This window comes from Vidua macroura, chromosome 35 (genome assembly GCF_024509145.1).
Source record: "Vidua macroura isolate BioBank_ID:100142 chromosome 35, ASM2450914v1, whole genome shotgun sequence".
NCBI lineage: Eukaryota > Metazoa > Chordata > Aves > Passeriformes > Viduidae > Vidua > Vidua macroura.
In genome coordinates this window covers 976,338-987,319 of record NC_071605.1, presented here as the reverse complement: position 1 = coordinate 987,319, position 10,982 = coordinate 976,338, and the positions used below count along the sequence as shown (strand labels likewise).

Here is a 10,982-nt window from a genome sequence, read left to right as displayed (position 1 = left end):
AGGCCCCCGGCGGCCTCTCCCTCATTCGACCTCGGCGAAGATGGCGGCGGCGGTGCGAGCCATCGGCAGCCTCGGCCGCCTCCCGGCCGCCGCCAGGGCCGGCCCGGCGCGGCACACCCCGCCCCGCGGTGAGCGAGGGCACGGCGGGGAGCGGGAGCGGCTGGAGTGCGGTGTGCCCCGCGTGAGGGGAGCGCCGGGGGGAGATGGGGGCGGTGAGGGGTAAGGGACGGCAGATACTGAGGGGACGCTGAGGGAAGGGGGACAGCGAGGGGGCACTGAAGGCTCGGGGGGCGCTGAGGGAGCGAGGACTGGCGTGGGATGGGACTCACTGAGGAGAAAGTTTTGGGGGCAGGGGTGACGCTGAGGGGGCGAGGAGCAGGGTGGGCACTGAGAGCTGGGGAAACAGCGCAGTAAGTGGGCGAGGGGTGGCGTTGAGGGGATGAGGAACAGGGAGACCCAGAGAGGATTCCTTGGTTCTTGGGGGGTGTCCGGGGGTCCCAGAGAGGATCTCCTGGTGCTGGGGCAGGAGTTTGGGGGTGTCTCGAAGAATTCTTCGTGTGGTGCGGCTGTGAGGAGCTCCCAGGGAAGGGTCTGTGAGGACGGGGGACTGGGACAGGGGATCCCCGGGGCAGCTGTGGGGTGGGAGGTGTCCCCACGTGTGTCTGTGCCCCATGTGAGGGGTTTGTCGCCGTGCTCTGGGAGTCACCCAAGGGGGATCCCTGGCAGGTGCCCAAAATCTCCCCCAAGGTCTGTCCCCCTCCCCACCCACCGTGTCCTGTGCTCTCAGGGGGTTGTGTGCCCCCATGGGGGACATCCAGTCCTTGCACAGGGACACACTCTGGGAACCTCTGAGCAGTTCTGGGGGGGAGGGGGACACACCCTCCAGTCGGGATGGTGTCTGCACATGAGCTGAGCCCCGGGGAGAGAGTGCCCTTGTGCCCTGACACATGTGCCTGTCCCCAGTGCCCCGAGTGGCTGCTAGGAAAGGACAGCGTGTCCCCATGTCCTTGGCAGCCTGGATCCTGTGGCTGCCCTCCAGGCAGGCAGGTGTATCCATGGGAAGGGGGATCCCTCTAGTCCCTGTGACCCTGTAATCCCACCTGCCTGGGGGGAGGGTGTCTCCAGGTGCTCCGTGATCTCTCAGCTGAGAGGATTGGGGTTGTTCAGCCTGGGGAAGAGAAACCTCTGGGCAGAGCTCAGAGCCCCCTGCAGGGCCTGAAGGGGCTTCAGGAGAGCTGCAGAGGGACTGGGGACAAGGCCTGGAGGGACAGGAGCCAGGGAATGGCTCCCAGTGCCAGAGGGCAGGGCTGGATGGGAGATTGGGAATTGGGAATTGTTCCCTGTCAGGGTGGGCAGGCCCTGGGAGCTGTGGCTGCCCCTGGATCCCTGGCAGTGCCCAAGGCCAGGTTGGACATTGGGGTTTAGAGCCACCTAGGATAGTGGAAGGTGTCCCTGCCCATGGCAGGGGGTGGCACTGGATGAGCTTTAATGTTCCTTGCCACCTAAACCATCGTGGGATTCGGTGATTCCGTGATTTTTTGGGGGGCATCTCCCTTGCCAGCTCGGGCAGGGCTGTGGCTCTCTCCTGCCTCTTCACAGATCTGGCTTGGTGCTTCCTGGCTACCAAGGCAGGGAGTCCCCAGGAGCCCTGGGAAGGCCAAAGGGCCTGACTGGAAAGCTCTGGAAACCTCATATTTGACCACTATGAAGGGCCTCAGAGTCTGGTGTTGATGTTGACCCAAACTTCAGCTGTGTTTCATTTAAACCCAAACCTGGGCTCAGCAGTGCCGGGTTCAGAGCTGGACTCGGTGCTCTGAGAGCTCTTATCCAACAATTCCATGGTTCAGGGATCGTGGTGAGCAGTTCCCTGGTTCTGGGATCACAGTGAGCAGTTCCATGGTTCTGGGATCGTGGTGAGCAGTTCCATGGTTCTGGGATCATGATGGGCAACTCCATGGTTCTGGGATCATGGTGAGCACTTCCATGGTTCTGGGATCATGGTGAGGAGTTCCATGGTTCTGGGATCGTGGTGAGCAGTTTCATGGTTCTGGGATCATGGTGAGCACTTCCATGGTTCTGGGATCATGGTGAGCACTTCCATGGTTCTGGGATCACGGTGAGCAGTTCCATGGTTCTGGGATCACGATGAAGAATTCCACGGTTCTGGGCTCGTGGTGAGCAATTCCATGGTTCTGGGATCACGGTGAGCAGTTCCATGGTTCTGGGATCACGATGAAGAATTCCACGGTTCTGGGCTCGTGGTGAGCACTTCCATGGTTCTGGGATCACGGTGAGCAGTTCCATGGTTCTGGGATCACGGTGAGCAGTTCCATGGTTCTGGGATCACGATGAAGAATTCCACGGTTCTGGGCTCGTGGTGAGCAATTCCATGGTTCTGGGATCATGGTGAGCACTTCCATGGTTCTGGGATCATGGTGAGGAGTTCCATGGTTCTGGGATCATGGTGAGCAGTTCCGTGGTTCTGAGATCATGGTGAGCAGTTCCATGGTTCTGGGATTGTGGTGAGCAAGTCTGTGGTTCTGGGATCATGATGGGCAACTCCATGGTTCTGGGATCATGGTGAGCACTTCCATGGTTCTGGGATCATGGTGAGCAGTTCCATGGTTCTGGGGTCATGGTGAGCAATTCCCTGTTTCTGGGATTGTGGTGGGCAGTTCCATGGTTCTGGGATCATGGTGAGCAGTACCGTGGTTCTGGGATCACGATGAAGAGTTCCATGGTTCTGGGATTGTGGTGAGCACTTCCATGGTTCTGGGATCACGGTGAGGAGTTCCATGGTTCTGGGATCATGGTGAGCACTTCCATGGTTCTGGGATCATGGTGAGCAGTTCCATGGTTCTGGGATCTGGTGAGCACTTCCATGGTTCTGGGATCTTGGTGAGCACTTCCATGGTTCTGGGATCATGGTGAGCAGTTCCATGGTTCTGGGATCTTGGTGAGCACTTCCATGGTTCTGGGATCATGGTGAGCAGTTCCATGGTTCTGGGATCATGGTGAGCAGTTCCATTGTTCTGGGATCATGGTGAGCACTTCCATGGTTCTGGGATCATGGTGAGCACTTCCATGGTTCTGGGATCATGGTGAGCACTTCCATGGTTCTGGGATCATGGTGAGCACTTCCATGGTTCTGGGATCATGGTGAGCACTTCCATGGTTCTGGGATCGTGGTGAGCAGTTCCATGGTTCTGGGATCATGGTGAGGAGTTCCATGGTTCTGGGATCATGGTGAGCAGTTCCATGGTTCTGGGATCATGGTGAGCAATTCCATGGTTCTGGGATCATGGTGAGCACTTCCATGGTTCTGGGATCATGGTGAGCACTTCCATGGTTCTGGGATCATGGTGAGCAGTTCCATGGTTCTGGGATCATGGTGAGCAGTTCCATGGTTCTGGGATCATGGTGAGCACTTCCATGGTTCTGGGATCATGGTGAGGAGTTCCATGGTTCTGGGATCATGGTGAGCACTTCCATGGTTCTGGGATCGTGGTGAGCACTTCCATGGTTCTGGGATCGTGGTGAGCAGTTCCATGGTTCTGGGATCACGGCTGTGTTACGTGCAGCCTTGGAGCAGGTCTGTACGTGACAGGGTGCTGCAATCACTGAGGAGGAGACTTGTGGCAACTCCAGGGAGTTCTCAGGCTGCTGCTGGTTGGAATTCTTGTTCTAACTGGTAAAACTCTTCACAACAGCCCTGGAGCTGCTGTGAGGATGCTGCCTCTGTTCATGATGAATGAATACCCTCGTTCTGCCTTGCAAAGCGTTTGGGAAGTGGATGCAAAGCTCTCAGGGGCAGCCCAAGGGCAGGGAGCAGTCAGGAGCCAGGTGAGCTCCGGGGCTGGCTGTACCTGCTGGGCCACATCCATGTACCACCAGGTTCCCAGGGTGGGTTGGGAAGCTCAGTCTGCCAGGAGTTTCCCATCTCACGGGTCACAGCTCCGTGCTCAGCTCGCAGGGACAGCTCAGGTGGCCTGAGCTTCATTCTGCTGGGGCTTGGGCTGCTCCAAGACTGGAAAAAGGCTTTTCCCTGAGCCATGGAGGCTGTTCCCAGTTCAAGCCGTGTGCCACGTCCCGGTGAGTGGAAGGGTGGGAAGTGCTGGGCAGGGAGGCAGCTGAGGTAGGAACAGGGAAAAGAGAAAGTGGGAAGGAGCAGGCTGGGCTGTGGGGTGGGTGTTGTCCATTCTCTGGTGTATCCAAAGTCCTGAGGGCACCTGGAGTGTTGGAGTCCTGGTGCTGGACAGTGTTTGAGCTGGAGTGAGACTGGAACTGATTTTCAGGCCATTAACTCTGGAATGAATGATAGGACACAGACAGTGGAAGTCTGAAGTTGGGCTTCTGCTTCCTGCACCATTTTGGAAGAATTTTCTAGCTCCAGTCTTGGCACTCCCAGCACCATGGCAATGCTGAAGGGATCAACACCTAAAGCAGATGTGCAGGGACCAGGACAAGGAGCTGCTTTTGCTTCCTGACAAAAGATGTTTTCCACAAATATGCTGGACTTAAAATAAACCACTGTCAGGCTACAGAAACCTCGCTCCAGTGTTAACCAGCTGGTGCATTGCTGACAGCACCTCTCCCAAAAGAATTTATATTCAAGTGGAGTGAGATTTGTGCAGTCATGCCCTTGATTATTTTTTTTTTCCTACTTCATCTCTTCTGTTTTCTGAGACTGGAAAGGGAGAGTGGAATTGAAGGCTGAAGGTTTTCATGGAAGGAATCTGTTTGGGAACTGGTATAGAAAAGGAAAGACATGTAAAGAACAAAAAACCTGGAACCCCAGACTGGTTTGGCTGGGAGGGATCTTAAAGCTCATCTTGTTCCACACCCCTGCCAGGGGCAGGGACACCTTCCACTATCCCAGCTTGCTGCAAGGATTGAATGAATGAATCTGGGGAGACAGTTCAGCCCTTGCTTTCTCTTTAAAGAGGTTGCATGGCTTTTATTGGGTTAAAATATTGCTGTTAAAGGTGCGTGGTGTTCTGCTGGGCAGCGTCTCTCACCAGAGGAATTGTTGTCAGCCCACACTTTGTTTGTGGGAATTGAATGTTGGTGCATGTTTTCAGGAGTACACAACAAAGAATTTAGGGAAATTATTGTTGGATGGAGCTATCACATGTGGGTATTAAATATTGCTGAGGAGCTTTGGAGTGGGAACTGGTTCACTCTTTGTTTATAAAATGCTGCTGTGGGCACATGACACACACATGCACCCCAGAGCTGTTTGCTGGGACAGCCTGATACCGAATTTCCATCCCCACGACATCACACTGCATATCCTGGGCTCAGGAATGGGAGCAAAGGTCAGTCCCTACTGCCAGCACCCCAGACAAGGTGGAAAGGAGGCCAAAGTGCAGCCCTGAGCCCGTGTCACGGGGCTGTGGCAGGGGGAGACACCTGTTGGGGAGGCACAGTTTGCAGTTTACTCTTCCTGGTCTTGGGTTATCCTCCCTGCTTGCTGCTGGGAATGGGAATGTTTCATTCCTGAAGGCTTTATCAGTGTTGAGCAGAGCCCTCCCCTGCCTAACTGGCTGTGTGCTGGCTGGTAGATAGATACACGTGGAGGTAACACTTTTACTGGAATTCAGGCTTAAAGCAGCTTTGGCAGGGATTCAGCCTGGATCCGAGTTTGGGGATCCTCAGGGTCAAGATCAAGGTTGCTTGAACGAAACTGGGTTTAATTCTTGTGCTGAGAGATCATGGGGCCAAACAGAATTTCTGAGCAGGAAAAGGAGAGTCAGAAACTTGAGGGCAGAACTTGTTGATCTCGTGGTCTGAAGTTTCTGAGGGCTCTGGAAGAAGACGTGTTTGTGTGCTTGGTGTGTCATGAGTGGAGCTGGATCCAAGAGCTGGAGAGGGACCCTGGACAAGGGCCTGGAGGGATGGGGCAAGGGAGGACAGCTCCCCACCTGCAGAGCTGCCCCAGCCCTGGGGATTCCAACTGCACAAGGACCTGGAGCTGCTGGAGAGAGCCCAGAGGAGACCACGGAGCTGCTCCAGGGCTGGAGCCAGGCTGGGAGAGCTGGGGCTGCTCACCTGGAGAGGAGAAGGATCCAGGCAGAGCTCAGAGCCCCTGGCAGGGCCTGAAGGGGCTCCAGGAGAGCTGCAGAGGGACTGGGGACAAGGCCTGGAGGGACAGGAGCCAGGGAATGGCTCCCAGTGCCAGAGGGCAGGGCTGGATGGGAGATTGGGAATTGGGAATTGTTCCCTGGGAGGGTGGGCAGGCCCTGGCACAGGGTGCCCAGAGCAGCTGTGGCTGCCCCTGGATCCCTGGCAGTGCCCAAGGCCAGGCTGGATGGAACTGGGAACTACCTGGGACAGTGGGAGGTGTCCCTGCCATGGTAGGGGTGGCACTGGATGGGCTTTAAGGTCCCCCCCACCCAAACCAGTCTGTGATTCTGAGTATTTTGTTGATAGATGGAGGCAAGAATAAATATTTTGTGAGCCTGTTGTGCCCCCTGAGATCTGTGTGGTCACACTTGGACTGGCCCCATTTGCTGGCACCAATGTGTTTTTACAGAAATACCCTGGACAGTTGTGTTGGATTTGCAGGGAATTCACCTTGAAGCTCCCCAAAGTGCAGGAAAGTCCCTGGTTTAGCACGTGAAGAGGTTGGAATGAGGATGATAAAGGCCAAAATCCCTGAGCCACCTGCTCCATCCCTTGTCAGCTGCTCGGGAAGAGGGATTTCATTTTTGCTGCTCTCGGTTGGGCACTGCTGGCACTGCAGCGTGGGGTCTGTGCTGGAAGGTCACTGCTGTGACTGCTGGACTCTGCTGGGGCACAGATCACACCCTGAGGGGAGGGACTGGCTCGTGCCCAGGGTTTCCAAAATCTGTCCTTGGCAGGCCAGGGGAGCTGGGAGAGACTGAGGCTGCTGAGAATTCCTTTAACACCTGTGACACCTTTTCCCTTAGGTTATGCCTGCCGTAACATCTCCACCTCCAGTGCCCTCCAGAGTAAGTGTGAAGCTTTTCTATAAATCCATTTCTTCCTTAAAATCCCTGGAGCAGGAGCTGAGCCCACCCCTGTGTTCGTTTGCAGACAGAACCCACGTCAGCTGTGATATCAAAGGGGATGTCGCTGTCGTGCGCTTCAACACACCAAATTCCAAGGTATTGACAATTCCCAGTTAAGGCTAAGAACTTCCCTAACCTGCAGCCTTACAGAGTTGGGAGCAAAGGAGAAGTAGGAAAAGAAGATTTGGGGGTTTTGATGAGACATCTGGAGGTGCCTCTTGGAGTACTTTGTGTGTGCTAAGCTAATTTGTCTCTCTCCCAGGGACAGGGTCTTGTTGAGTTCCAAATCTTAAGGAAAACTTCTTAAAAAATTAAATCTTGCTTAGTTCTTGTATTCAAGTCAGTTAAAGAATGTGTCCATACTTAGTAATTTGGAATCCATAAATGCTTTTGATTCTATTATCATGAATATGATATAAATAGAACCTAATTCTCATTTTTTAGGTCAACACAGCTGCAGTTGTTCAGGTATCAGGAGGCAGGAACTCTGTAAATGGCATCTAAGGAACACATCTAAAAATGCATTTTGGAGTCTCATAACCAGTTTCAGATGTCATCTCATAACCAGTTTCAGATGTCATCTCACAGATGGAAATGCTCTTTATGAGCAATGATAGAGCTTGCAATAAAAACCTGGTTTTTAAAGCAAAGCAGCTGAGCTGCTCTGACATTATACAAGGTATAAAGATTGAACTACTACTGCTATGAAAAATCTTGTATTAATTGTAGCAGACCAGAAGAGGTTTTTTTATATACTCCTTTCCTTTGAGGAGCAACAGCAGTCTTAGGTTTGAAATATTCTATTTTTATGTGAGGATTTGATGGTACCTAAAGAACCCAGGCTGGATTTGTCCTGTTTGTTGCAGCCTTTCAGCAAAGCTGGAGGGATGTTGTCAACCTGGTCTGGGGAAGGTGTCCCTGCTCATTGCAGGGGGTTGGATGAGATGACCTTGAAAGGTCCCTTCCATCCCAAACCATTCTGTGATTCTGTGATTATATGGAAAAAAAAAAAAACAAAACAGTTTACAAGTTCATAAAATCAATATTTGGGGCTACAAACCCACTGTTGTGAAGGTTAAAGAGGAACTTCCCAATTAAAGATGACCTGCTGCAGGGTTTTATCCAGCAGTGGGTTTTGTGCTGGGGCAGGGCTGAAGTGACTTGCAGCAGGTGTGGGCTCCAGGTGAGCTCCTGCTGAGGGTGCTGCTCTGCTCCCAGGTGAACACCCTGTCCAAGCAGCTGAGTGCAGAGTTCACAGAAGTCATGAACGAGATCTGGGCCAACGAGGCTGTGAAGAGCGCCGTGCTCATCTCCTCCAAGCCAGGCTCTTTCATTGCTGGAGCGGATCTCAAGTAAGCACAGGCCTTCAGGAGCTGATGGAGCTGTCCCTGAAAGCCAGCAGTTTGTCCCTGACACCTCCCCCGGGGTGAGGCACAGGCTGGGAGTGAAATCCCCATGCTCAGGATTTCAGAGTTGCTGGAATTGAAGTGAGGATCTCAGCAAAGAGGGACGTGGCGAGTCCTTAAACCCCTCCTGGCTGTGACACTCGGTCACTCCTTCCTGCAGCCAAGGAAACCCATCCTGGCTCTGGGGTGGGCATTGTCCTTGGGCCTGGGGTACAACAAAAGTGGATAATTCACATGCAAGACTTGTTTAAGCTGGGTTGGAGTGCCTGGCAGCCTTCCAGCCTGGCCGCTCGTTTGGGCAGGGGTTGGCACTCTGCCCTGTGCTGAGCAGCCTCCCAGGCTCCCTGGGTAACTTTTCCAGGGTGTGGGATGGTCCTGTGGCTGCCCACTGGGACCTGGAATGCCATTGGTTCCTACTGCTGACACTGACAGGACAGAATAATTGCTTAAAGACATTAAAAGCCAGAATGCTCTGAGGAAAGAAGGTAAATTAAAAATAGACCCTCCAAAACCCTGTTACATTTTTGGCTGCCTTTGTCCAGGGACAGAGACTCACTCCCTGTTCAGGAGGGAAGGAGGTGAGCAGAGCAAAGGCCAGGCTGTGGTTAAGAGGTGTCTCCTGGCCTCAGCACCTCCAGCATCCCAAATTACTCCCGCCTGGCGAAGGCTGCGAGCCTCCAGGAGAATAATTGGCACAGGGAGTTTCTAATTGGCAGTGTGGCATCAGAGCACTGGCCATCTGCTCCTCTAAAGAGTGATTCTGGGCTCTTTCCTCCACCCTTCCTGGCAAGTGCTTTGAGCCTTCCTATAACCCTTCCTCCTCTCCCAAAGGCTTCCAGAGCCCTGGCACAAGGGATCCCATTGGTGCCTCAGGAAAACCCCGTGTCAGCGTGCAGGGCCTGACCCTGCTGGGTTTAGTTAGTCTCCCTGTGTTGCCTGATCCAAAACTGAGGCCTAAACAGCTCTTGCCTGTCTGTCAGGCACTGGAGATGGTAAGAAAACAGGGACAAACTCATCAAAACTTCTCATTTTCCTGCTGTTTTGTCAGTGCTTTCCCAATGGCTTCCAGAGCCCTGGCACAAGGGATCCCATTGGTGCCTCAGGAAAACCCCGTGTCAGCGTGCAGGGCCTGACCCTGCTGGGTTTAGTTAGTCTCCCTGTGTTGCCTGCTCCAAAACTGAGGCCTAAACAGCTCTTGCCTGTCTGTCAGGCACTGGAGATGGTAGGAAAACAGGGACAAACTCGTCAAAACCTCTCATTTTCCTGCTGTTTTGTCAGTGCTTTTCCCGTCCTCATGCACCTCTCTCCTCCCCTCAGCATGCTTGAAGCCTGCAAGACTGCTCAGGAAGTGACTCAGCTCTCTCAGGATGGACAGAAGATGCTGGAAAAGATTGAGCACTCTCCAAAGCCTGTCGTTGCTGCCATCAGTGGCAGCTGCCTGGGAGGAGGGCTGGAGGTACTGGACAATCCTGGGGCTCACAGCAGGAGCTGGCACTGCTGCTCCTCTGGTTCCCCAAATGATGCTGGCAGGACTGGTACTGTGAGATGAATTTGGGAGCTGATGAGGGCTCATTACATCATGTAAATGAGTTTGTGGCAAGTTAATGGCTTGCTTGTGCTTCGGGGCTCTGCTGTGTGAGTTCTGCTGCTGCTGTGGAAAGAGAGCAAATCAAATCTGAACCTGTGTGGGCCAGGCTAATATTTAGATGAGTGTCCAAGGGAAAACGGGCTGTTTCCAGCAGGCATTGGATCTGTATCAATGCTGCTGGCAGAGTTCAGCCTGGAAATTGCTGCTTTTCAGATGAAGTGAGCCTTGTATCCCAGCAACTTCCATTCTTTGTGGGGCTGCTGTGAGAGGGGTGAGTGTGGGGACCCAGCCAGGCTCCACCCTGCCTGCAGCTCCACTCCAGCACCTTGGCTGGATCTTCTGCCTGGTAATCTGCAGCCAGGGTTTTGTAAACTGCAAGGCTCTGCTAATTCCTGGAGCAGAGTTGTTACTGAAACAGTTTAATCTTGGAAAGGAGTCTCTTCAGTTTGTACTCATTTCTCAAGTTTTTTACACTCAAGTTTTTTGAGTGTGTTGGCTCATCGTGGCTGATCCATAGATGGGACTGTGCTCTTGGTGTAGTGAATTAATTAAGCCCTTGATGGTCCAAAATCAGCTTGGGAGTTTGATGTTCATCTCACACCTGCTTGCTGTCATCTCCCAGGAGAAGCCATCAGTGAGCACAGAGGGAATTTGGGCAGTTGGATGAAGGAATTGGGGCAGGGTGATGAGGAAAGCTGAGGCAGAGTGTGGGAGAGAGCTGTGTGATGGGTGCCTGGTTCTTCTGTTGTCTTTCACAGGGAAACCTTTCCTTGTCTCTTCCATTTTAAGGTTGCCATTGCCTGTCACTACAGAGTAGCAACAAAGGACAGGAAAACAGTCTTGGGAACACCTGAAGTGTTGCTGGGTCTCCTGCCCGGAGCAGGGGGTACTCAAAGGCTGCCAAAGATGGTGAGTAAGAGGAAAAATTGACCCCATAACCCCTTCTGCCTGGCA

General features: G+C 53.4%; 1 protein-coding gene across 1 annotated transcript in view; it reads left to right on the top strand.

The window, feature by feature from the left end:
* The first annotated feature begins 11 nt into the window (after positions 1-11).
* HADHA (hydroxyacyl-CoA dehydrogenase trifunctional multienzyme complex subunit alpha) overlaps positions 12-10,982 on the top strand; it is a 31,065-nt gene continuing 20,094 nt past the window's right edge. Inside the window, exons 1-6 of the mRNA XM_054002082.1 lie at positions 12-128; positions 6,933-6,974; positions 7,060-7,130; positions 8,253-8,386; positions 9,758-9,896; positions 10,818-10,937. Of these exons, the coding sequence (XP_053858057.1) occupies positions 41-128; positions 6,933-6,974; positions 7,060-7,130; positions 8,253-8,386; positions 9,758-9,896; positions 10,818-10,937 (594 nt within the window). The 5' untranslated portion in view covers positions 12-40. The remainder of the gene's footprint in view (positions 129-6,932; positions 6,975-7,059; positions 7,131-8,252; positions 8,387-9,757; positions 9,897-10,817; positions 10,938-10,982) is intronic.